The 26,653-nt window shown below is 44.5% G+C and overlaps 2 protein-coding genes across 4 annotated transcripts; both read right to left on the minus strand.

Annotated features, from left to right (window-relative positions):
- Window positions 1–696: 696 nt before the first annotated feature.
- gpn2 (GPN-loop GTPase 2) lies at window positions 697–12,153 on the minus strand. 3 transcript variants are annotated; one of them, XM_078567243.1, is made up of 6 exons: window positions 12,029–12,153; window positions 6,677–7,133; window positions 5,980–6,136; window positions 5,396–5,556; window positions 4,762–4,892; window positions 697–4,225 (listed from the first exon to the last, which is right to left on the minus strand). In XM_078567243.1, exons 2-6 carry the CDS (start codon window positions 7,091–7,093, stop codon window positions 4,123–4,125), a joined length of 969 nt encoding a protein of 322 aa, XP_078423369.1. In that variant the 5' UTR covers window positions 7,094–7,133; window positions 12,029–12,153; the 3' UTR covers window positions 697–4,122. The 3 variants fall into 3 exon arrangements, with proteins under 3 accessions (XP_078423369.1, XP_078423368.1, XP_078423370.1); XM_078567242.1 differs by having other exon boundaries at window positions 11,991–12,151; XM_078567244.1 differs by having other exon boundaries at window positions 12,051–12,140.
- Window positions 12,154–17,583: 5,430 nt separating this feature from the next.
- On the minus strand, window positions 17,584–26,452 carry gpatch3 (G patch domain containing 3). The gene is made up of 7 exons (XM_078567245.1): window positions 26,075–26,452; window positions 23,750–24,204; window positions 23,237–23,411; window positions 23,070–23,129; window positions 22,415–22,536; window positions 21,185–21,312; window positions 17,584–20,421 (listed from the first exon to the last, which is right to left on the minus strand). The coding sequence occupies exons 1-7, from the start codon at window positions 26,424–26,426 to the stop codon at window positions 20,208–20,210; spliced, it is 1,506 nt and encodes a 501-aa protein (XP_078423371.1). The 5' UTR covers window positions 26,427–26,452; the 3' UTR covers window positions 17,584–20,207.
- Window positions 26,453–26,653: the final 201 nt, after the last annotated feature.

The raw sequence follows: 26,653 nt of genomic DNA on the forward strand, positions 1-26,653 counted from the left end.
ATTTAACTCATTCACCCTGCGCTCGTCCTCTTCTGTCCCCTCTCCCAAACATGATCTCTGCATCTGGTGATGTTATTCTCCTTCGTTATTTCCCTTTGAGCCTCAGCAAGACATTTGAGATGCAGCATGACCTAGACAACATTCAGGCTTGGGCTGATAAGTGAAACAAATGTTACTTGCCACTTAAGTGTCAGGCAATGACCATCTCCCCATAATGTTCAACAGTATTACCATCACTGAATCCTCCACCATCAACAAATGACCAGAAGGTTAACTGGACCTGCCAAATAAGTATTGTGGCTACAAGATCAGATCAGAGACTGGGGATTCTGTGGCAAGTAATTCATCTCCTGACTTTCTAATGCCTGTCCATCATCTACAAGGCACAAGTCAGGAGTGTGATGGGATCCTCGCCACTGGTGAATGTAGTTCCAGTAATACTTAAGCAGCCAGGTTGATTGATACCCAACCAACCACCTTAAAACATTCACTCTCTTCACCACCAGCATGCTGGCAGCAGAGTATACAATCTACCAAGTACAGTGCGGCAACTCACCAAGCCTCTTATAACAGCGTCTGAGATAACTTTTAAAGTCTGTTCTGATCTGTTAGAGACCAGTAACATTTTGTTTGAAGTAGACAAAAGTTTGAAATCCCAGTTCTCCTATCGGAGAATAAAGCCACAAAATTCCAGTCTTAAACAAACAAAGTAAACTTTACTATACAAAGACAGAAAAGTAAATCAATTCACAATATCTATCTTATACTCTAACATTCAGAATTAACATGACATAAATATCAATTAACAGGCAAACTGGGGTCAAACACATCAGGCTGCACATTAAATGGCAGATGCGACCAAGACAGATCCCACAGATTTCTCAGCAACCCACCCAGATGTCAGTGACTACAGTGAGTCACAAAATCTTAAAACTGTCTCCTTCATGAGTGATTCCCGCACATTTTTGAAGATCTAGCTTCTGCATTCCCTCATATGCAACTCAGACTGTCTCAAAAACTGCTCACCTCACGATGGTTCAATCTCCTCCTGAGATTGTGTTCCATGGGATTCACTAAGCTCCGCTCCTGCCTCTAATTACTTCCAAATCTTTTGCAGACTGCTAGCTTTACTAAGTTGGCACTGCCCCTGGGTTTCTCTGAACTCCAGTCTCCTGGCTGCACTCAGTTATAAACAGCTCCCAGGGCTTCTCTGACCACCATCTGCCTGACACGGAACCAGTGACCATCCACCACCTTTTCAGCTCCCCAGGACTTCACTGAGCTTTTACTACCTGGAGCCTGCTGACAGCAGCACCCTTTCACTTTTTTCCCTCCCCCTGCTGTGGGCCAGTAATCCAGACACCCAAGCTAATGGTCTGGGGACACAGGTTCAAGTCCAAATTTAAATCCAATCAATAAAAATCTGGAATATAAAGCTGGTCTCAGCAATTGTGACTGTGAAACTACCATTGTTGTAAAAACCCGTTTGGTTCACTAATGTCCTTTTAGGGAAGGATGTCTGCCATCCTTACTCAGTCTGGCCTACAAGTGACTCCAGACCCACAGCAATGTGGTTGACTGTTAACTGCCTTCTGAAGTGGCCTAGCAAGCCACTCAGTTCAAGGGCAATTAGGGATGGGCAACAAAGGCTGGCCTTGTTAGTGATGCCCACATCCCATGGAACAACAAAACTCATCAATTGAAACCAGAGAACCTTCTTAAGCTCCCTCCATCTCCATGATGACGTAGTCTTTCAGGGTTCACAATGCTTTTAAATTAATTTAGCTCTCACTCCCAAAACAAAACATCTCTCTGGACTGCACTTCTTTACACGCAATGTAGGCACCATGTCTCCAGTCCTCCAGCTCGGTAAACCCACCTGCTGTTTTATGATCTTACCTTTCCAGCCATTAACCTCTTAAGTCAACATGGTGCCAACGGTTTAAGTGTAATACACTCCAAGCTGCTTTTGTTGCATTTATCCTATTTTCTACAGTTAAACTTTAATCCCACAACTAAACATTACCTCTAAAATATTAACATGAACCATGAATCAGATATTCATCACAAGCTCCATCTCGTCTGAGGTAGCAATGGCAACTGTGGAGAGGATACTGCAGAGTTTGGAAGCTCTGTTAGGGCAGCCCTGGACACACTGGATCATGCCACTAATCAGCAAGGGTCAGACAGTGAGCTCTAAGTCCTTTTTACCCTCAGAAAACATTTTTGCCAGCGTGTTGAGTGGGCCCGGGAGGTTTGCATGGTGACTTGGTGCAGGCAAATGTAATTCAGTGACTGACTGGTGTGTCCTGAGTGTGGGAAAAATCAGGTGGTCATGCAGCTGAGCCAGTGAGCTGTGGCTTCAAACTTTGCTGTGTTTCTGCTCTTGCCTGCCTGTTGTACCAGTGGCTCGGGCTAGGAGCTCCACTTCATAGGCATTGGCAACTAGACCAAAAAGGTGGGGGAGGGCAAGGAGGGAAGAGTTGATTACAGTATGCATGTGTATGTGGTGGGGGAAAGGTGCTGATTATACTGCGTGCGTGGGGGAGAGAGGGGCTGATTATAGTGCATGTGGTGGGGGGAGAAGAGGGGCTGATTACTGTGTATGTATGGCAGGGGGGATGGGGAAGAGAGGCTTCAGTGTCTTCTGTCACTAGGGACTATGGAGAGCTTCACTAAAACCTACATAAGCACATAAAACAGCATTTTTACAGAGTACTTTAAAAACATTTATTTGATGTATATGTTGATCTATAATAGGCAAACTTTAATAAGTATGCTGCTTTATTTTTGCTGGCATCTAGGGTCGTTAATTTTCAAGCGTTAAAATGGGGTCACACTGGAAAATAGTTTGGGAAACACTGCCTTGAAACTTTCCTCTTTGACCAAGCTTTTGGTCATGTGACCTAACATCTCCTTATGTGACTCGGTGTCATACTTTGTTTTATAATGCTCCTGTGAAGTACCTCAAGACATTTCAATACATTTATTTATTCTTTCATACGATGTGCTGCTGCTGCCAAGGCCAGCATTTGCTTCATAATTCCAGATTTTTTTTTTATTAATTGAATTTAAATTCCACCAGCTGCCATGGTGGGGTTTGAATCCATGCCCCCAGAGCATTAGCATGGGCCTCCAGATTACTTGCCTGGTGACATATTCACTTCGCCGTCTCCCTCCAAAAAGCCACTATAGACGTGGTTGTTGATGGCCTGCTGGGAATTCTTGCTTTCCTGCAGTACCCACCATGAGGAGTTGATGTGTTTTATGCCTCTGCTCAGTTCCATCAGGCTTGCTTCCACTCCCTCAGAGGGCAGGAGTACAGCACCGCATTAGCTCTGGTCTCCAAGATGCAAAGGGGGTTAGAAGGGAGTAGAGAAAAAAGCCACAAGATAATCCCAAGGTAAATGGAAACTGGACAATTCTGGACAGTTCAGCTTGAATTCATGTGGCTTTCAGAGCTCTATCAATAGTAAAGAGTGTGTAACATACCTCTTGCTAATTGCGACACCTAGAGGAGCATGTGGACAAAGAGGTAAAAGGAGCGATTGCTGGAACTCAGCATGGAATGTTCTTCTGGGCAGTGACAGCATCATACGTAACTGTATGTGGTGATGGGAAGGCTATGGTACAAGATGAACTAAGATGGACCAAATGGCCTTCCTTTGGGTTCCTCAGGAGGTCCAATTTTGCAGGATACAAGGCTCTGAAAAGTGGCAGATCACTGTGCTGATCAGCAACGGTAACTGTGACATGTCTAGTTCCTTAGTTCTGAGCTGTCTCTAACCTGACTGTCCAATTACTGGTCTGGAGGAGGATGTACTGAAACTAAACAACTTTATTGGGCATGTTTTTTTCCCCAAAAGGAAAAGGAAAAACAAAGGTTTAACATCCTGGATACAAATTATTTTTCAAATATTCCCACTCTGAGCGATGCAAGTTGGCCATTAACAAAATTGGCAAAAGGAGGTCAGCAGCAGCTGTGGCAAGTGTGAAAACTACCAATCCCAGAATGTACTTCCACATCAAGAACCAGCAAGCATATTGGGAGATGCCATCTCCATCACCAAGTCTCTATCAGGGGAGCCCCAGCAACCTTGGGCAATCACTCAATGAAAGAATTCACGTTGCGTCAAAGTTTGTGTGTGGATTTGAGAGCTGCATCACCTCCTCCTCCACATCCTCGGCAATTGATTTCACATATTTCTCCTGGGCATCCATTGACCTGTTTATTGCTAAGGAAACACTCTGGATAATCAGCAAAAACATAATAATAAATACATTTACAAGTATCAATGAGAACTTATTGCAGCTCCAGTGGGCAGCATAACACAGGCAACATTTAGAGAGAGGTAGAGTGGGGGGACTTGGGCGGGGTGGGGGGGGGTGGAGGAGGGTGGAGAAAGAGAGGTTCTGGGAAAGGAGCAAGCACACACACAAGTGCACAGTGGAGTGGGGAGGGGGAGAGCAAGAGAGAATGCCGAATACCTGGGGGGGGGGGAGGTGCGGAGGGTGGCACCCGATGTAGAGGGGGACAGGGCGGCGCCCGGCGCGGAGGAGGACGGGGCGGTGCCACGGCGCGGAGGAGGACAGGGCGGTGCCACAGCGCGGAGGGGGAGACAGAGGGACACAGATGGGGTAGAGAGCAAGAGGAGGTTTTGCCTTAGCTGTTTGCAGCAGCTTGCCCCAGTTTTGATCTTTAATCACTGGCCTCTCACAATACAACGATGCTGCTGATGAAATGGTCTGTGTGAAGGATACATGGTAAACTGGAAATCTGCTCCAACTGCTGCTGACATCATGGCTTCCAGTGTTCTCTGCTCCGAATCCCCAAAACAGTATCCGTTCGCCTTATCGACAGCCTTCATCACATGCTTCATGGTCTCTTTATCCTGTGGGAAAGATCACGTTCACCCTTAACATTCAATCAAACCACCCTCAGTGTGTACCCGTGGAACCCATAGGCGGTCTGAACTCCCAAACTCAAAAACACACCTGGATGTAACCTGAAACCGAAACAAGCTCTGCATGGACCCGAAAACACGTTCACCTCACAACAGTCAAGTACCCTCTGCACCCGCCTCAAAATCGATGTTTCTCACAACATCTTGTACTGCGTAATCTCCTCTCACTCCCTTTGTTTATTCTGAATGTTCTGTACATCCCAATGTGGATCCTTGACTTGGAAATCCTCACAATCACAGCGCCTAACCGTAAATACTCATGCACCCCAGCTCATATTCCATAATATTGTCACACTATCAATCCCAACACTCAGGCTGTACCCTGTAATCCCAGTGAATGGAATACTGTGGCCTGATGGGTTTGTAAAGTTCTCAAGCACCAATGCCCCCATTGATGCTGCTGAAAAGCCAGTTAGTGAGCAGCCACGCACCTGCACATTAAGAGGTATAAAGGAGACCAGACTGTAATCTTCGATCACTTCCACCAGTTTCTTGTTTAATCGTCGAAAGTTTTTGAAGAAAGGATCTTTGGCTAAATGGTCCAACAGGTAAGACAGATCCAACACCTCAGTGTAATAATCCAGATTAAATGCTTAAAAAGAAAGAAAGCAGATCTTAGCCCAAGTGCTGGCTCACACTTGCTAACAGCCCAGTGTTGCTGTGATTTCATCCTTTCTACGCAAAGCACTGGCTGCATTTTCAATATGTCACAGCAATACAAACAGTAAATTAACAGAATGCAAAGATTTCTACCTGTAAATTATCAATGTCAAATTAAAGACTGAACTTTGCTCCTGGACTTTCTAACATTAGAACCAGCTTGTTTCTGTTTTAAAATGAAGCCTCTCCCCATAGTAACAGGACTCTCAGCTCTTCCTCACAGACCTGGCCCCACTTCACAGGCTTAGAACCCAGGATCCCTCATCAGGACTGGGGCTCTGGAATCACCCAGCCTCCTCCCAACAAACCTGAGGAACATCCAGCCCCATCCAACTTTGTTGCAAGTACCCCTTACCTAGTTTCCCAAACTGTTCGATGAGATCTATTTTGGAGAGGATGTTGACGTGAGGTAGCTCCACTTGTAACATGGTGGACAGGGATGTGCAGAGGATGGAAATGAACTTTGCTGGATCGGTACAGTAGTGAGAATCCACCAAGTGGACCGCCGTTAGCTGCAGGAGGAAAAACGGACAGATTAACGTAGGGTCAGAACCTTGCATTTAATCCTACAGTACCTCCCCCCCACCACCTTCTCCAGACTTAATCTTCTGCTGTGATATCAGATTCCCCTGCACTCCTCACATGAGCAATTACTCATAGTGTACGAATTTTAACAATGAGTGATAGTGGGTTTGGTCTCAGAGCTGAGCCCTATCTCAACAACCCTGGCCACATTTCCTCCTCTCTAACCAAAAGCCATGAGACTGATTGTAGCATCTCTATCACAAGCCTAACAGAGTCACGAAATGAGCACAGATCAGGAATCAAAGCCTCTGGTCTATATGTCTCAGTGCCGTGCCAGACTAGTTGCAGTCTAACAAATGAAATTAGGGGAAAGAAGTATTATAAATCAGCTTCTTTGAGCAGGAAAGGCAGGGTAAGCTTTCAGGTATAACTTTCAGGGTTACACCTGAAACACTGGGTGTTCTCTCTAGATGATGACTGACCTGATAAGTATTTCCAAAATTATTTATCCCCAAGTGTGAACTCACCCTGAAATTCCACTTGGCTAATTGTGCAAGGATGTTCCTCACAGAGCTGTTGTGGGTGTATAGCTCCACCTGACCAGGACAGTCAAACAGGAAGTAACAGTCCTTGAAGCGTTCTAGCTTGCCCAGTAGCCAATCCAGGTTTGCCTCCAAGTATTCCATGCAGTAAATGAGCCCTCCATTAGGGCCCAATCCGAGACCATCCATAACATCATCGAGTTTCACCAGTTCAGCAATGTCCACAAAACACTGGTATGGAATAAGATCATTAGCAGGGTCAAGGTTCACTACTGCCACCTTGCGGCCCAGCCTTGAGAGAAACTCTTGCATCCCCTTGCAATAGGTGGTCTTCCCTGAGCCAGGTGGCCCAATAACCACCTGGCCAAAAATCACAGTTGGAGGCCTGGGCTCTTCTGACATCCTAACCAGATCCCTAGAGGTTCATCATGGCTCCACAGGCCTGGAACAGATAGAAAACATCAGAAAACATCCCACCAGTGCTGTGTAGTATAGTGGTTATGTTACTGGACAATGAATGCAGAGGACAAGTTCAAATCCCACTGTGGTAATCTGAGAATTTGAATGGGGTGGCAGGGAATGGAGCAGGGTGATCAACGCTTATGAAATAAAATAAGGGACACTTTGACCGTGGGATTGTGGGGGTGGTGGAGGGTGCCGGTTGTGGGAGATGCTGTTGACACCAGGGAGCGGGGGTGTGCGTGCTCACTAAACAAAAGAGGCAAAGGCTGTCCTAGAAATACAGGAGCAGCAGGAATAGAGCCCGGGGATTGGAGCAATGCAGCTCGGTCACGTGGAATGTGCATCTTGCGGAATGTGGGAAGTCGTGCAGGGAGAAAGCATCTTCGATTACGACATCTGCAGGAAGTATCACCAACTGCAGAAACTTGAGCTCCGAGTTGAGGAGCTGGAGTCAATACCGTGCACCCGCAAGGCATAGATTTACGTAGGCAGCACGTTGAGAGGGGGTAACACCGCAGCTAAGTAGTGCACAGGCAGAGAGGGAATGGGTGACCGCCAGAGTATCTAAGAGAAACAGGAAGGTAGTGCAGGAACCCTCTGAAGCTAAAAGCAAAATACTGTGGATGCTTGAACTCTGAAACAAAAACAGAAAATGCTGGAAAAACTCAGGTCTGACAGCATCTGTGGAGAGAGAAACAGCGTTAACATTTCGAGTCCATATGACTCTTCTTCAGAGCCCCTGAAGCTTTCTCGCTTTCTAACTGCTTTTCCATTTTTGATACTGGTGAGCAAGATGGCTCCTCAGAGGGCTGTAGCAAGAGCCAAGTCCGTGGCACCACAGGTGGCTCAGCTGCACAGGAGGGAAGGAAGAAGAGTGAAAGTGCTATAGTAGTAGGGGATTCCATAGTTAGGGGAGCAGACATGTGTTTCTGTGGCTGTAGACGTGAGCCCAGGATGGTATGTTGCTTCCCTGGTGCCAGGGTCAAGGATGTCACAGACTGACCGCAGGACATTCTTTTGGGGGAGGGTGAACAGCCAGAGGCCATGGCCCACATTGGGACCAATGACATAGGTAGGAAAAGGGATGAGGTCCTGAAAGCAGATTTTAGGGAATTAGTAAGGGAATTAAAAAGCAGGACCTCAAGAACAGTAATCTCAGGATTACTCCCAGTTCCACGTGCTAGTGAGCATAAGAATAGGAAGATTGAGCAGATCAACACATGGCTGGAGAAATGGAGTAGGAGGGAGGGCTTTAGATTTCTAAGGCATTGGGGTCGGTTCTGGGGCAGGTGGGGCATGTACAAGAAGGATGGGTTACACCTTAACAGGACTGGGATTAATGTCCTCGCGGGCAGGTTTCCTAATGCAGTTGGGGAGGATTTAAACTAGATTGGCAGGGGGACAGGAGCCTGAAGGGAAATTCAGCGTGTAGAGGAAAAAAAGACTGGCAGTGAGAAGTAGTGAAGTATCAACTGATAACGAGGATATGTCAGAGTGTAGTGTCAAGATAGATAGAATTCTTGCAGAGTTTGATAGAATTGGAGTAGGCAATAGTGAGTCATTAGATGGGGTCAGAATAAGGGGGAAAATAAAAAAAATATCTAAATCATGGCTTGTGTGCATGTATGTGAACACACAGAGTGTGGTTAACAAGATTGATGAACTGCAGGCACAGGCTGACAAATGGAATTATGATATTATTGCTATCACAGAGACCTGACTCAAAGGAGGGCAGGACTGGGCATTAAATATTCCTGGGTAGAAGGTGTTTAGGAGAGACAGGAATAGAAGAAAAGCAAGGAGGGGAAAAGCGGGAATATTGATTAAAGATGGCACTACAGTACTGGAGAGAGAGGATCTTCCAGAGGGGTTAATGACGGAATCTCACTGGCTAAAAGTAAGGAATGAAAAAAGTGCAATAACATTGATTGGTGTAGTATATAGACCACCAATTAGTGGAAGCGATGTGGAGAAACAAATTTGCAAAGAAATTACGGAGAGGTGCAAGAAGTATAGAGTAATCATAATGGGGGACTTCAATTATCCAAATATAGATTGTGATAGGAATAGTACAGAGGAACAAGAGGGGCCAGAGTTCCTGGAGTGTGTTCAAGATAATTTTCTGCAGCAGTATGTTTCCAGTCCAACGAGAGGACATGCACTTTTGGACCTGGTTCTGGAGAATGAGTTGGATCAAGTAGATCAAATAACAGTGGGACAACCTCTAGGGGACAGTGACCATTGTATCAGAAGGTTTAGGTTAATCATGGAAAAGGACAGGGAACAATCCAGAGCAGGGATAATTAATTGGGGGAATGCATCTGATTCGAGTGAGTTGGAATCAAATGTTGGCAGAAAAGATGGTGGCTGATCAATGGGCAACCTTCAAAGAAAAAGTATTGCAGGCAACGTCAAGGTATATTCCCTTGAAGGGGAAAGGTAGGACAAATAAATCCAGAGTGTCCTGGAGAGAGATAGATAGAGGTAAAGATGAAAAGGAAGAAGTGCGTGTACAACAGATGTCAGGTAGAAAACACAGTGGAGAATCAGGCTGTATATAGAAGGACCAGAGGGGAATTGAAGAAACTAATAAGAAAAGCAAGGAGAGAGCATGAAAAGAGGCTGGCAGTGAACCCCAAGGTACACTATAAGCATGTAAATAATAAAAGGGTGTTAAAAGAAATAGTAGGACCAATTAGGGACAAAAAAGGGGACTTGTATGCGGAGGCTGGGGAAATGGCAGAGGTGCTGAATGAGTACTTTGCATCTGTCTTTACAAAGGAAGGAGATGCTACCCAGGCCAAGGTGAGAAAGGAGGTAAACTTGTACACTAGAAGAATCTACAATTGAGGGGAAGGTGGTGTTGGAAAGCCTTTCTTTACTTAAAATATATAAGGTATCAGGACCAGATGAGATGCATCCAAGAGTACTGATGGAAGTGAGTGTAGAAATTGCAGAGGCACTAGTGATAATCTTCCAGTCTTCCTGAGACACGGGAGGTGCCAAAGGACTGGAGAATTGCGAATGTTACACCCTTGTTCGAAAAGGGTGCAAGGAAAAAGTTGGCAACTACAGACCATTCAGTTTGACCTCAGTGGTAGGGGAACTTGTGGAAACTACAGTACAGGATAAAATCAATAGTCACTTAGACAAGTACAGGGATAATTAAGGAAAGCCAGCATGGATTCATTAAGGGAAAATCATGTTTAACTAACTTGCTGGAGTTTTGAGGGGGTAAGAGAGGAAGATGAAGGGAAATGCTGTTGTTGTGTATATGGATTTTCAAAAGACATTTGATACAGTGCCACACAACAGACTTGTGAGTAAAATTCTAGGTCATGGAATAAAAGGGAAAGTAGGCACTTGGATAAGAAATTGGCTGAGTGACAGGGAACAGAGTAGTGACAAATTGTTGTTTTTTCAGATTGGAAGGAGGTTTGTAGTGGAGTTCCCCAGAGGTCAGTGTTGGGACCCTTGCTCTTCCTGAAAATTATTAATGACTAGACTGTGGTGTGCAGGGCATGATTTCAAAATTTTCAGATGATACGAAGATTAGAAATGTTGTCAACTGTAATGTGGATAGTCCTGAACTTCAAAGGACATGGACATCTTGATGAATTGGGCAGACAAGTGGCAGAGAAGTGAGGTGTGATTTATTTTGGCAGGTAAAATATGATGAGACAGTATAAATAAGAGAGCCTATAAAGGAGGTGCAGGAACAGAGGGACCTCAGTGTATATGTACATAGGTCATTGAAGATGGCAGAGCTTATTGAGAGAGCAGTTAATAAGACATATAATATCTTACGTTTTATTAGCGGGGGCATTGAGTACAAGAGTAAGGACATCATGTTGAAATTGTATAAGATGCTAGTTAGGCCTCATCTGCAGTACTACGTCCAGTTCTGGGTACCATACTTGAGGGAGGATGTGAAGGCATTGAAGAGAGTACAGAGGAAATTCACAAGAATGATTCCAAGGATAAAGAACTGTAGCTATGGGGATAGATTGGAGAGATTGGGACTCTTTTCCCTGGAGAACTGGTGGCTAAGGGGGGACTTGATAAAGGTATTCAAGATCCTGAGGGGTATGGACACAGTAAATAGTGATAAACTGTTCCCACTCAAGAGAACATCAAGAACTAGATAGAGGGCACAGATTCAAAATAATTGGCAAAAGGAGTAAGGGTGGTGTGAGGAAATTATTTTTCACCCAGAGGGCAGTTGGAGTCTGGAAGAAACGTCCTGAAAGGGTGGTGAAGGCAGGTTCGAATGAGATATTCAAAAGGGAATTGGATTGCTACCTGAAAAGAAAGAATGTGCAAGGTTACAGGGATAAGGCAGGGGAGTGGGACTAGGTGGAATGCTCTTTTAGAGAGCCAGTGCAGACTCGATGGGCCGAATGGCCTTCTTCTGCACTAAGATACTGTGAAAAGGCAAAACAAAGGACAATCCCTTAAAATACAAGACAGTTGGTCACCCAGAATTAGGAGATAAGAATGCTTTTTACACAGTGAGTTGCTGCAATCTGGAATGCACGGCGGAAGCAGATTCAACAGTAACTTTCAAAAGGGAATTATATTAATACTTGAAAGGCTAAGGACAGAGAGCGTGGACTGATTGAACAGGCCTTTGAAATAACCAACACTGCCACAATGGCCCTCCTTCTGTACTTGATCACTCTAAACTCCTATGAAGCAGCTTTCTTCAACAAGAGAAGAATTCCACGAACAGGGAGCAGGAGCGGCAGCACAGTGACTGGACTCAGCTCCCTCCAAGCCCCTCTTCCCCCTCCCTGAGGGTGAGCGCCACACTCAGGAGCCCAGCCAGAGTGCCTACCCTGCCTTGGCCCACTTTTCCACGGCAACCTCTCCTACCACAGGAACACTGAAGCCGCACCAGATAGCGAAAGGCCGAATCCTCACTCCCCAGCCTTACGGTTCAGCGTGAGCAGACACAGAGCAGACACAAAACTGCAGGCCCCACCGGAGCGACTGATCATGCGCAGCCCCTCCCCCCCGCCGGCTATCCGAGCATGTGCAGCATTCCCCATCCGAGCATGCGCAACCCCCCCCCCCCCCCCGAGCATGCGCAGCCCCACCCAATTCGAGCATGCGCAGAACCCCCCACCCTACCTTCTCTCACCCCCCCCCCCCTCCCCCGGGCTATCCGAGCATGCGCTGTGGTAAGGCGCAGACAAGGACATGTTGTAAATTGGGCAGGCTTGGGAGGGAAAATTGATCCTGTATGATTCCCAAAAGCTCTGCAGCTCTGGGGTTTTCTCACGTGTTATCCCTCGGTTTATTTATTTTGTTATTCGGTAATTAGATGTGAACATCGCTGGCATTTGTTGCCCACCCCTAATTGCCCTCCAGAAGGTGGTGGTGAGCCACCTTCCTGAACTGCTGTTAGGGAGGGAGATCTAGGATTTTGACCCAGCAACAATGAAGGAAAGCTGATGTATTTCCAATGTCAGGATGGTGCATAACTTGGAACTGGTGATGTTCCTGTCCATCTGTTGTCCTTCAAAGCTGAGGTTGCGGATTTGGAAGTTGCTGTGGAAGAAGCTTTGGCAAGGTGCTTCAGTACATCGTGCAGATAGTACGCACTGGAGTCAGTGCACGCGTTGGTGGTGAATGGGGTACCATTCAAATAGGTTGCTTAGCTCTGGATGATGTTAAGCTTCGTGAGTGTCATTGGAACTGCACACTAACCCAGCCAAGTGAATAGTATTCCACCACACTCCTAACTTGTGCTTTGTGGATGATGCACAGTCTCTGGGGAGTCTGGAGGCAAGTTACTCTTTGCAGAATAGCCAGCCCCAGACCTGTTTTTATAGGCTAATTGATAGAGGTTGATTGCTATTTTTAGCCAACAATTCCATTATCATTAGAGTCATAGAGGTCTACAGCACAAAAAATGACCCTTTAGCCCATCGAGTCTGCGCAGGTCAAACAAGTACCTAACTATTCTAATCCCGTTTTCCAGCACTAGGCCCATAGCCTTGTATGCCATGGCATCGCAAGTGTACATCCAAATACTTCTTAAATGTTATGAGGGTTTCTGCCTCTACCACCCTTTCAGGCAGAGTTCCAGATTCCCACCACCCTCTGGGTGAAACAATTCTTCTTCACATCCCCTCTAAACCTCCTGCCCCTTTCCTTAAATCTATGCCCCCTGGTTATTGATCCCTTCACCAAGGGTAAAAGTTCCTTCCTGTCTACCCTATCTATGCCCTTCATAATTTTATACTTATTATTCCTAGATCATCTCCATTAAGTTTTTCATCATCATGATTACCATATCAGCAAGTCATATCTGGTTCAACTAACGCTAACCACATTCATAAATGTCAGCAGAATACAGATGTTAGTCTGAGGCCAACACAACTGTGGCAGCAGCAGAAGGATTGCATCATGCAGCTACCAGGATGGTAGAAGACTGACTAGATGGACCATTGTCTTTTATTGCCTAGAAATTCACACGTTCTGTAGGGTCATTTCTATGATTTATGTAAGCAGTGATGGAGCAAGTTCATATTTCACCCATTTCCGAATTAAAGTTTATCATGGGCCTCGGTAACACCTTATTAACGAGAGGAAGTTAGATCTTTCTCTTCTCCAGGTTACTCCCCTTACCCTGCTACCTGAGGCAGCAGCCCATATTGAAACTGGTTCCTTAGATGGCATCATCCCAATGAACCTAGATCCCAAACATAAGCAGGACATTCAACTGTACAGATCAATCTTACATTTAAGATAAATCACATTTCAAATAATGTCAGCTTATTAACATCTCAAGAAAAATAATTCCCTCCACCCCACAAACTAGGATTGCAGGCTGTGCCCATCAATCGATAAGATCAGGGTGGGAGAGTGTCCAAACCTGATTAATCAGAGGTTAGAGTTGGAGATTACACATGAACTTGAGACCACATCTAGAACACTGTGTACAATTTTAGTCTCATTTAAGAAAGGATAAATGCGTTAGAAGCAGTTCAGAGAAAGTTCACTCAACTGATACCTGGTATGGGGATTACCTTTCGAGGAAAGGTTTGACAGGCTGGGCCTTTATTCATTGGAGTTTAGAAGATTGAGAAGTTATTTTATTGAACATATAAGATCCTGAGGGTACTTGACAGGGTGGATGCTGAAAGGATGTTTCCCCTTGTGGGAGACTCTAGAACTAGGGGACACAGTTTAAAAATAAGGGGTCTCCCATTTAAGGTGGATATGAGAAGAAGAAAGTGTTGTTTGGGAGAAGATTCCAGAGCGAGTTCTTCGAGAGTGGGGATTGGAAACCTTCCTGTGAAAGACTGAGTTTAGTGAGACTGGTTGGCTCATGGTGTGACAAGCGTTTAGTGGGAGTTGATGAGGGATCCATAGCATCTGTCACTTGGTTTCAGAGTGTGATGTGCCTGACCACTGGTCACCTATTGGTTTACATGGACTTATACTCTCATGTTCACAGTAAGTACAGACAACCTTTGTAACTTGTGTTATCCTTTCAAATCGTTATGTATCTATAAAGGTATAGTTGTGGGTGAAGGAGTAATGTAATATAGTTCATCTTGTCTGGTTTAAGAAATGTTTTACTCTTTTGTTAAAAGTTCATCAGCTGACTCCTGTGACTCTGTTCAGTAGCCACTCTCCACATATCTAAACAAAAAATAAAAGTTAGGATCTATCAAGCCAGGTTCCACCCTAGGATCAGGCTTATCCAGCAGTAACATCAGCTGGGATCATAACAAAGAACAAAGAAAAGTACAGCACAGAAACAGGCCCTTCGGCCCTCCAAGCCTGCGCCGATCATATTGCCTGTCAAACTAAAACATTTTGCACTTCTGGGGTCTGTATCCCTCTATTCATGTATTTGTCAAGCTGCCTCTTAAATACCACTATCGTACCTGCTCCCACCACCTCCTCTAGTAGCAAATTCCAGACACTCACTACCCTCTGCGTAAAAAACTTGCCCCGCACATCTCCTCTAAAGTTTTCTCCTCTCACCTTAAATGTATGTCCCCTAGTAATTGACTCTTCCACCCTTGGAAAAAGCTTCTGACTATCTACTCTGTCCATGCCACTCAATTTTGTAAACTTCTATCAAGTCGCCCCTCAATCTCCATCGCTCTAGTGAGAACAATCCGAGTTTCTCCAACCTCTCCTCATAGCTAATAACCTCCAGACCGGGCAGCATCCTGGTAAACCTCCTCTGCACCCTCTCCAACGCCTTCATATCCTTCTGGTAATGTGGCGACCAGAATTGCACACAATATTCTAAGTGTGGCCTAACCAAGATTCTATACAGCTGCAGCATGACTTCCCAGCTTTTATACTCAATACCCCTGCCGATGAAGGCAAGCATGCCATATGCCTTCCTGACTACCTTATCCACCTGCGTTGCCACTTTCAGTGACCTGTGGACCTGTACACCCAGATCCCTCTGCCCATTAATGCACTTAAGGTTTCTGCCATTTACTGTATAGTTCCTACCTGTATTAGACCTTCCAAAATGCATTACCTCGCATTTGTCCGGATTAAACTCCATCTGCCATTTCTCCGCCCAAGTCTCCAACCGATCTATATCCCATTGTATCCTTTGACAATGCTCTTCACTATCTGCAACTCCTCCAACCTTAGTGTCGTCTGCAAACTTAATTAGCCCAGTTACATTTTCCTCCAAATCATTTACGTATACTACAAACAGCAAAGGTCCCAGCACTGAACCCTGCAGAACACCACTAGTCACAGCTCTCCATTCAGAAAAGCACCCTTCCACTACTACCCTCTGTCTTCTATGACCAAGCCAATTCTGTATCCATCTTGCCAGCTCACCTCTGATCCCGTGTGACTTTACCTTCTGTACCAGTCTGCCATGAGGGACCTTGTCAAAGGCCTTATTGAAATCCATGTAGATAACATCCACTGCCCTTCCATCGTCGATCATCTTTGTCACTTCCTCAAAAAACTCGATCAAGTTAGTGAGACACGACCTCTCCTTCACAAAACCATGCTGCCTCTCACTAATACGCCCATTTGCTTCCAAATGGTAGTAAATCCTGTCACAAAGAATCTTCTCCAATAATTTCCCTACCACTGACGTAAGGCTCACCGGCCTGTAATTTCCTGGATTATCCCTGCTACCCTTCTTAAACAATGGAACAACATTGGCCATTCTCTAGTCCTCTGGGACCTCACCTGTAGCCTGTGAGGATACAAAGATTTCTGTCAAGGCCCCAGCAATCTCCTCCCTTGCCTCCCTCAGTACCCTGGGGTAGATCCCATCTGGCCCTGAGGACTTATCCACCTTAATATTCTTCAAGACGCCTAACACCTCTTTTTTGATCTCAACATGATCCAGGCTATCTACACACTCTTCCCTAGACAAATCGACCGCTAAGTCCTTCTCTTTGGTGAATACTTATAAGTACTCTTTTAGTATTTCTCCCATTTCTTCTGGCTCCACACACAGATTCCCACCTCTGTCCCTGAGTGGGCCTACCCTTTCCCTGACTACCCTCTTGCTTTTTACATATGTATAAAAGGCCTTGGAATTTTCCTTAATCCTGGTTGCCAATGACTTTTCATGACCCCTTTTAGCCCTCCTGACTCCTTGCTTAAGCTTCTTCCTACTTTCTTTATATTCTCCACGGCTAGGGGGCAGTCGTCTTATAAAATAAGAGTCAGACTTTTTAGGAATGAAATTAGGAAACAATTCTTGGAAAAGGGTGATAGAAGTTTGGAACTCTTTTCCATAAATGATACTAGATTAATTATTAATTTTAAAACTAAGATAGGTAGATTTGTGTTGGCCCTAGATAACAAGGAATAACGAGTATATGGAATTAGGTCACAGTTCTGGAGTAGCACTTAAACCCATAAATTTCTGTTTCAGACTTGAAAGGGCTACCACCTGAGCCATGCTGATATCTACAAGGCTGATTTGGTATGGTCACATCATACAGAGAAGCAGCCGTGAAAAACAAAACCACTACTCACGTCTGCATACAATTCTGTTGAGGATGTTCTTCAGTTCTACTGGACTCACCTCCATGTCATCTCCAGCCAGACTTTTGACATTCCTAGCACTCCATTTACAGAATTGCAAGGGGTTGAAAAAGGAAATGTGGTTGAAGTGGTTAGACTTACTTAATTTGAAAAATGATTAGGATTTTCCAAGAATCCTACTGGGATATGTATTGCACAAAAGTGAATGCTTGTGGACGAATGTTGTTTTCAGTTAGTTTACGTGTTTGAGGCTCATTTTGTTCTGTAATTGGGGACAACACCTGAATCATCTAACATTCATGGGGAATTGTGAGAAGTGACATTAAATCAGTAGAGTAAAATAGTTTGCAAAGCTTAGAGTAATGAGAAATCGTCAAATTCTATTGAATACTCAACAGTAAGAAATTCTGCAGCTCCCATCAAGATTGTAGGAAAATATTTTATTTAATGTACAAAATAATTTTTCATGAAATTGAACCATCGAAAGTACATTGAATTGTAATAAAACAGAATATGCTGGCAATACTCAGCAGGTCAGGCAGCAACTGTGGAGAGATTCAGCGGGTCAAGTCCATGATGACCCTTCATCAAAATGGCCTGAGTATTTCCAGCATTTTCTATTTTTATTTCAGATTTCCAGCATCTGCAATATTTTGCTTTTGTATACAAGAAAAATGGTTCCTAATTACAGTTTCCTCCATCACACTGTGACTGGACTCTGCACTCAGTTCTGGGGTTTTCCCTTCTGGGATACTTCCTTATTTACCACCTTAGTTACCTCCTCAAAAAATTCAACTAGGTTCTTTTAGACACGACTTGCCCTTTACAAATCCATGCTAGCTCTCTCTGATCAGCTCACATTTGTCCAATTGCTCAGTCAAGATTCTAGTCACTTCCCCACAACAGACATTAGACAAATAGGCCTACAACTTGCTAACTTATCGCTCCCACATTTCTTGCTTTTTCTACACAGTTTCATATCCATTTCCAGGATTAGCCAGAATCCTGTCAGCTTTGAGTTTAGCTTAATATGCTCTATTGTTGCACCTACCATCCTTCAGCCCCAAACCTGTGGCCAATTCAACCCAAGTGTACTGGGGTCGAGCTATTCACCATATACAGTACCTTAAGTTGTCATATGACACCAAGTTAGGTGACAATAAATAGTGTAGATGGAAGTAGAATATTGCAAAGAAACATTGACAGGGGCACAACTGTGGCAGATGGACTTCAATGTGGGAATTGCACTTTGGACCTAGGAAAGATAGATCAGAATATTTTCTAAATGGCAAGGAGCTAGGAACTGTGGATGAGTAGAGAGATTAAGGACTCCAAGTACAGAAATCACTAAAAAGAGTGCACATCTATAAATGCAGAATTTAGAAATCCAGTATAAAGTGGTCATATTTGCATTGGTTAAAGATTCCAAACTAGGTAGCAATGAAATGGTTATAGACAGCTCGGAAATTACAGAACAGTTAAGCAAAATATCCAACTGGGCAGAACAATGAAGAAGCATTTTTATATAGCAAGTTGTGACCTGAAATCCACTGCTTGAAAGAATGGTGGAATAGATTCAATAGTAACTTTCAAAAGAGAATTGGAAAAATACTTGAATGGAAAAAAATTACAAGGTCCATGGGGAAAGCAACAGGGCATGAGATTAATTGGCTAGCTCCACCAAAGGGCTGGCAAATGCCTCATGGGTCAAATGGTCTCCTTCTGTGCTTTGTCATTCAATAATTCCAAAAGGAGCTAGAATTTAATGCAGGCAAGTATGAAGTTGTGCAGATGGGAAGGAAATAAAAGTCTCACACACAATCCATGAATGATGGTACATCAGCTCAGGGTGAAGCCGAGTTGCTTTGTAAAGTCAACATGTCCAACCAATGCAAAGCAGCAACAAACAATACCTATGGGGTGTTGAACTCCATAGGCCACAAATTAGAGGTGACCAAACTGTACAGGGCTCTGGTCAGATCTCTCCTTGTTACTGGTTCCAGTATGATTGTGAAGAACAAGAGAGACATTAAAACACTGGAGGCAGTGTCAGAAGGAACTGATCTCCATTTGAGTCAGAACGACTGGAGAGACTTGGGCTATTCAGCCTGGTAACAAGGCATGTGCGAGGTAACTGCATACAGTTACGCAAGATTGTTAAAGGTATTTAAAATGTTAACCGAAAATACTAATTCATTAATATATTAAAAATTGGACAGGGACACAGGTCCAATCCCATGATGGGAAAGTTTAAAACTAATACCGTGAAACCCTTCTTCAGATAAAGAATGAAATCAACCCAGGTAAGGATATGGAGGCAAAAACCTCAAACATTGGGGACTTTGGGATCTTGATGGATGAATTTAGATGAGCTGAATGGCTAACTATCTTTTGACCCGAAGATGCCATAGGAAATTTGGTGAAAACAGGCACTTATTTTGGATGGACTAGTTGCGTTGGCTGGGGGATGGAAGGGGTGGGTGGGTGTTCATGTCTATGATCAAATCTCCTGGTCCCCAACACCTTTGAATTATTCTCAACTGTCTCTTCAAATCTCTTCATGACCTTACCTCTTTCCCATCTCTAACATTCTCCTAAAAACCCACTTCACCCCAAACAATTTGTTCCTTCAACTATAATCTCTTGCACATTTCCTCTCCAAGCTTTGGAATCTTGCCCAATATCTCATTGGCATGAATACTGTATTTTTGAGTGTTCATAGAAAAATACCTCAACACTGCATTATATGTTTAACGCACTATACAAATGTAAACAGTTATTGTTTATCCTCTTGTTTGTTTTGCCAGAGCTTCATTCAGTTCCTCAGTTGCTTTATACAATAAATAAAGACTATGACCCCAGGTTGTACTCAGATCTCTGGCTGATGTTGGATGGGCTTTGGGGAATCTTGACCATGGTTCCTGCTCGACTGACCACTCCCCTTGCTGCACTGTCAGTGTGAAAAACCAGCAGGTACCAAGAACCTAACACTGCATTTCACAGAAGTAGCAGCTTCTGCCCAGTATATACCAGCAGCCGCAGAATGTCACTACCGGGGTAACTGGGTGTGGTTGCTGAGTTCTGACCCTTTAACAAACTTCATATCCTCTCTGTATTTCATGCTGATCACTGGCTGTCTCCGGAGCAGAGTGTCACCCTGGTCTATCTCCTCAGGCTGATCATACACGGTTGAAATCAAATGCTTGGTTTGTCGACGTGCTTTCTTCACTGGTTGGAAGTTCTGGATTCTTTCTCCATGATACCTGCAGAGTCAGAGTATCGCATAGCAACAATAGGATATCGGCAAGGGCAATTCAAATAAATCATAACCATTCAAAGCTCTTCTGTTCCTGCTGTTGGAAGTGGGATTGAGATGATACCCATGGTAGCATATGGGTGATGAACAGAAGCTCTGTCCTGGCACGTCGAGTGTTAAAGTGTTAACTCGGCTCAGAGGTAGCCTCTGAGTCAGAAGGGTGTGATTGTTCTAGTTCTAACTCCAGAGACTGGAGCACAAAATCCAGTCTCAACACTACAATGTTGTACTGAGATTGTAACCATATAAAAACATCATATAAATGCAAGTTCTTTCTTTCATCAGCCTTTTCCCCCTTCTCCTGGAAAGGCAGAGGGACATTAAAAATAAAAAGCACTGTGGAATTTCACTCTGAGGAACATGAGTTTCCTGGCATAGACTTGTGAATTAGAAAATATTTTTTAATTATTTTTATCTTAGCTCACTAGCTTGAAAGCAACAAGGGTTCCAGGAACATACAGTTCCTAGTTTCAACATTCCATACAGTGGATCTTTGAAAAATTCTCAACAGTTGTTCAACACAACTTCTGTACACTGATGATCACCCAGTGACAGCCTGTTACCAACTGAAACTTTTGTGTAATGAAGACACTCACTTGTGGAAGACTATTTGAAACCCAGTCAATAACAAACACTTTCCCTCTGACTATTCTGGGCTTCCACACCTACAACACAGCACACTGCCACAAGGAGCCACTCGTATCACATACCCAAATCCTCGTTTACACTTGGGGTTCTGCCCATCATTGTCCAGAGCATCAGCCAGCCCAGAACTGCTGGAGCCGAGGCCTTGTCCATCCTTCCATCCCTGCTTTTCCATCACCTTCCTGCCAATTCCCTGGGTAAGAAGCAGAACACACACGTTGATCAATATTATTCAAAAGGAAGAGGGTAACTGAATTTAAAGGAGAAGCTTGTCAGACCCAGTCACCATATCCCATTCCATTGAGACACAAAAAAAAACAACTGTAACTGGGCATGTGTATATGCACTGATCTGCAGAATTAGCTAATGCTGTGACATAGACTCCAACCATACCTCATCCCATTCCTAATCCACACTTTAAAGATTGTGTTCAGCAGCTTCAAGACAACTGTGTTTGAACTTCTATGATGTGCAAAACCCATCATCGAGACTGAAACTCCAGGGAGTTATAGAGGGGGTGCTACACTGTTGGAGATACTGTCAATCAAGCCTCCACGTGTTTGTTCAAGTAGGCATTAGATCTTGGAATTTTTCCATGTCCTGGCCAACATTTATCCTTCAACCTACATCAATACAACACACAAGATGATCCAATTATTTCATTTGCTGTCCATGGGACTGTGCGTGCAATTGGCTTTTTTTATTTCAAAAGTACTTAATTTGCTGTGAGGATTAACAGGCTGGAGGGGCTAAATGATCCACTCCTATTCCTATGAAGTACTGTGGAAACTACCATGGATGTGAAAATCATTGTATAATTGCAGTGACGTAGACTCAGAATCTATACATAATAAATATGGAAAATGCTGGAAATATTCAGCAGATCTGGCAGCACCTGTGAAGGGAGAAACAGTTAACATCTCCGGTTTGTGACCTTTCATTAGAACAGTTCTGATGAAAGGTCAAAGACCTGAAATGTTAACTCTGTTTCTCTCTCCGCAGATGCTGCCAGACCTGCTCAGTTTTGCCAGCATTTTCCATTTTTAAAATTCAGATTTCCAGCATCTGCAAGATTTTGCTTTGTGCAAGTCTCTACAGTTTGTAATGTATTTGAAGTGGTTACACCAATTTCATTTTTAATATTTGTTTATTCTGTGTTTCAGGTAAAAAGCAGCAAGGACCAGCCTATTATTTAAGTTTGCAGGGAGGTTCTGAATAAAACAACAATTTAAACACATATATTTTATAATTAAGTACAATTTTGAGTAATCTAATAAACAAGGAAACATACTTACCTTAGTATATCTTTCAAAGCCTCCGATACGTGGGGACTGCACAGAGATACTCTCAACGCCCTCTCTCTGCCGTTGTTCCAATCTCATCTGCACGTAATCCCGGGAATCTTTATCTCCTCCATCTGTGCAAAATTCAAGAAGTAACTTCACTTTAGCCTCTGTGCTATAGTAGAAATTCGCTGTGGGTAAAGCCTTTCAACAGTCACTGCACAGGCAGAGCAAGCAATCTGCACACACCACCCTGAGTTTCCACCGGAAACTCCACAACAGTCTTGTCATCATCTCTGCCCAAAGGAGGCAGGATACACAGCATCTGCACACAGCACTGTGAAATGCAAGAAACACAGACTCTACAGCCCATGCCCTACTGTACACTGCAGAAATGCAGGTTCAGCTCCCCTCTTCCTCCATGCTATTACTATATCCTGTTGTGTGGCCTCATTAATTTACTGCAGATTCATGTCCCAAAAATGAAACTTCCTATTACCACTTTACTGGATGTGGACAGACTATTTTACTAATAATCAAACCTGAACATTTCTCCGTCTGTTGCATTTGCAAAGGGTTATAGGAGGAGTCAGGAGTATAAAACGCCAGATTCCAACGCTACATCAAACAGAAAAAAATTATAAACCATCTCTTTATCCAAACTGACCTTTGTCGTAATAAACACTCATATCAACGTCCCAATCATCTGCCGTCTCCTCGTCAAAATCTGAAAGAAAGCAACAAAAGTCAACCATTGACACCAGCCATTACCTGATCACCGCCCTGCCAACCCATTCCCCTTCCCGCCCCAACAATCCCCGGGCCCCAACCTACCTCCTTTCTCCTCCTGCCAATACTGGGCATCTGTATAAAACACGAGGCCGGAACCTCCCTTCTCCCACTTCAGCTCAATCTCTTCCTCATACAGTCGCTCTTTTGTCCGCTCCTGGGTTGTAACGTCCTCGTACAGAGCCTCATGTCTCTCCCACTCCTCACATGTATCATTGTCCTGGGCAAAACACAAAGCTTGGTGACAGGCCACAGAACAACTGCTTGCATTTATACAGTGTGGGCCAGGGCCCCCGGGGAGCCGCCTGCTGGGCGTGGGCCGGGACCCCTGGAAAATGTCTCCAAATATCTGCATTCCCTCCCAATCCAGACTCAAGTGATGAGACTGTTCCAATCCCTGAAGCACCTAGTTCACCATCAAAAGAGAAAGCTCCATCAGCCTGAGGAAGGCTGCGACTGGCGATGGGGCTGCCTCTGAGAATATCCATCTATATCCACGTGTAATACTCGTTATTAACCACGGGACCTTTCCCCATAAGGCAAGAAAATGCTGCTTACATCGTCAGAATGAGATGTCTCTCCTTCCTCCTCCTCCTCCTCGTCTCTTCTCTTTAAAGATTTCCTGTGTCCTGCCCATCGTTGCTCCTTTCCTGGCCGCAGCATAGGAGCAGTCATGTCTCCTTGTGGGATTTCTTCTCCTGAAGCTGTATAAACTGTTTCCCCGCTGTGTACAGGGGCTGAATCCTGGTATTGGAACGGAACATTACCATAACGCCTGCTAGAGCTGGTCTTGGGAAACTTCAGGCTGAGCTTGGTGATGATACGGGGAGGCAGACGGCATGCTTGGATCAGTTCCAAGAAAACTTTCAGTGGCGTTCCAACATTCCCATTGGGCATTAGCGTCGGGGGGTTTAGCTCCGGCAATCTGGACAAGTCCTCAGGGGTGAAAGTCTCACTCTGAGCTCTTTGACTCCGAAGTTCCTTTCTCATTTTGTATGAAAAGAGGTTAGAATCTGTTGAACAAAAACACTATTAAACATGGTCCTCCACCCAAAGAGAAACAGCAAAGCCCAAACACGTGTGCACACCAACATCCCAATACACATGAACACACACGCACCGACCCCATGTGCTCATGCGCCAATCCCACTGTCAATATCACTGCTAATTAAACTGTCAAATGCAGCTGTGAAACATTTGGATAGGCCTGTCCTCCCAAACCATGGATTTTCTCCAGATTCGGGTGATACTGTTATGTGGGCAGTGATTGGCCAGTGTAAGGCAGGACATGAGGTTTAAAGTTCAGCCAAGCAAGCTCACAACTTGTATTTATATAACATCTATAACATAGCAAAACGTCCCAAGGCACTTCACAGGAGCTTTATCCAACAAAAATTTGATACCAAATCATATAAGGAAATATTAAAACAGGAGATCAATTGCTTGACCAAAGCTTTTCTTTAAATATTAATTCTTGGGATGAGAGTGTTGCTGGCAAGACCAACATTTATTGCCAATCCCTAATTCTCCTTGAGAAATTGGTAGTGAGAGGCCTCATTTAGTCCTAAAACCTTCCAAAATCTCTGCATTTCTCCAATTCTGTCCTTTACCCATTCCTGATTTTAATCGCTCCACTTCAGCCACCTAGGCCCCAAGTTCCAGAACTCTTCCCTAAAACTCTGCTTGTCTAGTGTCAACTGTGTCTCAGTTGATAGCATTTTTGCTCCTGAGTCAGAAAGTTATGGGTTCAACCCACTCCAGAGACTTGAACACAAAAAATCTAAGTTGACACTCCAGTGCAGTACTGAGGGAGTTCTGCCTTTCAATGAAACTTTGAACCAGACCTTACCCATCTGCTCTCTCAGGTGGATATAATGGGTCTCATGGCATTGTTTTGAAGAGCAGGGAATTTATCCCTAGGATCTGGCAAATATTTATCCTTCAATCAATATCACTAAATATACAGATTATCTGTTGCTGTTTTGTGGGAGCTTGCTATGCACAAATTGGCTGTCTTGTTTTCTACATTGCAACTCTGGCCACAATTCACAATTCAAAAGTACTTAATTGTCTGTAGTGCTCTTTGGGGAGTCCTAAGGCTGTGAACGTGATGAAGAGCAAGTCTGTTTAACTCCTTTCCCCTTTAAGACACTCCATAAAAGCTACATCTTCAACCAAGTTGCAATTCTCATACCTCCTTCTGTGGACCAGTGTCAATTTTTATTTGAAACCTCTTATGGTGTGCCTTGGGGCATTTCAATAAGCTGAAGGTACATTAACAACTTACATTTATGTACAGCCTTTAATATAATAAATTGTCCCAAGGCACTTCACAGGAGTATTATAAAACAAAATTTAACACCACTTCACATCAGGTCATCAGATGACCAAAGGCTTGGTCAAAGAGGTAGGTTGTAAGGGGTGTCTTAAAAGGAATAGAAAGAGGCCGAGAAGTGGAGAGATTTAGAAAAGGAATTCCAGAGCTTAGAGCCAAATGAGGATGAAACCCCAGCTGCCAATGGTGGAATGATCAAAATCAATAATGCACTGGAGGCCAGAAGTGGATGTGTGCATAATTCCGAAGCTTTGCAGGGCTGAGGGAGGCTACACAGATAGGAAGGGGCAAGGCCATGGAGGGATTTGAAAACAAGGATGAGGGTTTAAACTAACACACCGTCAGAAATGGAGAGTTAATGAAGGTCAACAAGCTCATGGATGATGGGTGATTAAGATTTGGAGCGAGTGAGGATATAAGCGAGAGTTTTGGATGAGTTGAAGCATAAACGCAAATAGTTGTTGTTGTTGCTGCTGAGAACAAGCGATGCGGCCCCACTCAAAAATCTGCCATTCTCTACCCACCCCCTCCCTCCATCCATCCCTCACCTGCAATCTCCGTTGCTCTGACGATGCGGATGAAGCAGCGACTCCGCAGAGAGTCCCCGGCTCTGTCCACCCACTGGCAGCCGTCATACATCAGCCGGAAGCTGGGAGCTCGGCCCGCGGGAAGGCGAACCACACAACAGCAGGTCGGGCTAGGGCCTGGCTCCAGCTCTGAGGCTGCAGCTGGAGTCGGGAATGGCTGCTGCTGCCGCCGCCACTCGGGCCGGTGCCGGTAATGAAAACAGCTAAAGCCGCCGCTCTCGGTGAACTGCGAGAACTGGTTACGGAGGTCGGCGGAGCGGAGGCTACGCGGAATATTCCCGACAACCGCGTAAACACAATCCGTGGCCGCCATATTTCAGACTGGCACTGGGGATCTGCGCCTGCGCACGGGGCAACTGGATTCATACTGGCAACATTGGTTGACTCAGCCGGTCAGGCAGCGTCTGTGGAGAGAAACAAAATCAGTCTTTCAAGTGCCGTCCTTCGGATGAGACCTTTAACCACGGCACCGATTGCCCTCACAGGTGAACATTAAAGATGCCATGGCACTATTTCAAAGAAGAGCAGGGGAGTTGTCCC

This window comes from Cetorhinus maximus, chromosome 21 (assembly GCF_964194155.1).
Source record: "Cetorhinus maximus chromosome 21, sCetMax3.hap1.1, whole genome shotgun sequence".
In the NCBI taxonomy this organism is placed as follows: Eukaryota; Metazoa; Chordata; class Chondrichthyes; order Lamniformes; family Cetorhinidae; genus Cetorhinus; species Cetorhinus maximus.

Bases quoted from the DNA above. Each gene is read 5' to 3' on its own strand.
- gpn2 (XM_078567243.1), bottom strand. From the start codon at position 7,093: ATGTCAGAAGAGCCCAGGCCTCCAACTGTGATTTTTGGCCAGGTGGTT. The intron at 5,557-5,979 runs GTAAGGGGTACT...TTTCTTTTTAAG, and splicing joins CGAACAGTTTGGGAAACTAG to CATTTAATCTGGATTATTAC. The intron at 4,226-4,761 runs GTATCCTTCACA...AGCAATAAACAG, and splicing joins GCAGATTTCCAGTTTACCAT to GTCAATGGATGCCCAGGAGA.
- gpatch3 (XM_078567245.1), bottom strand. From the start codon at position 26,426: ATGGCGGCCACGGATTGTGTTTACGCGGTTGTCGGGAATATTCCGCGT. The intron at 23,412-23,749 runs GTAAGCAGCATT...TGTTTTGCCCAG, and splicing joins AGACATCTCATTCTGACGAT to GACAATGATACATGTGAGGA. The intron at 21,313-22,414 runs GTAAGTATGTTT...CTTCTTACCCAG, and splicing joins GCTTTGAAAGATATACTAAG to GGAATTGGCAGGAAGGTGAT.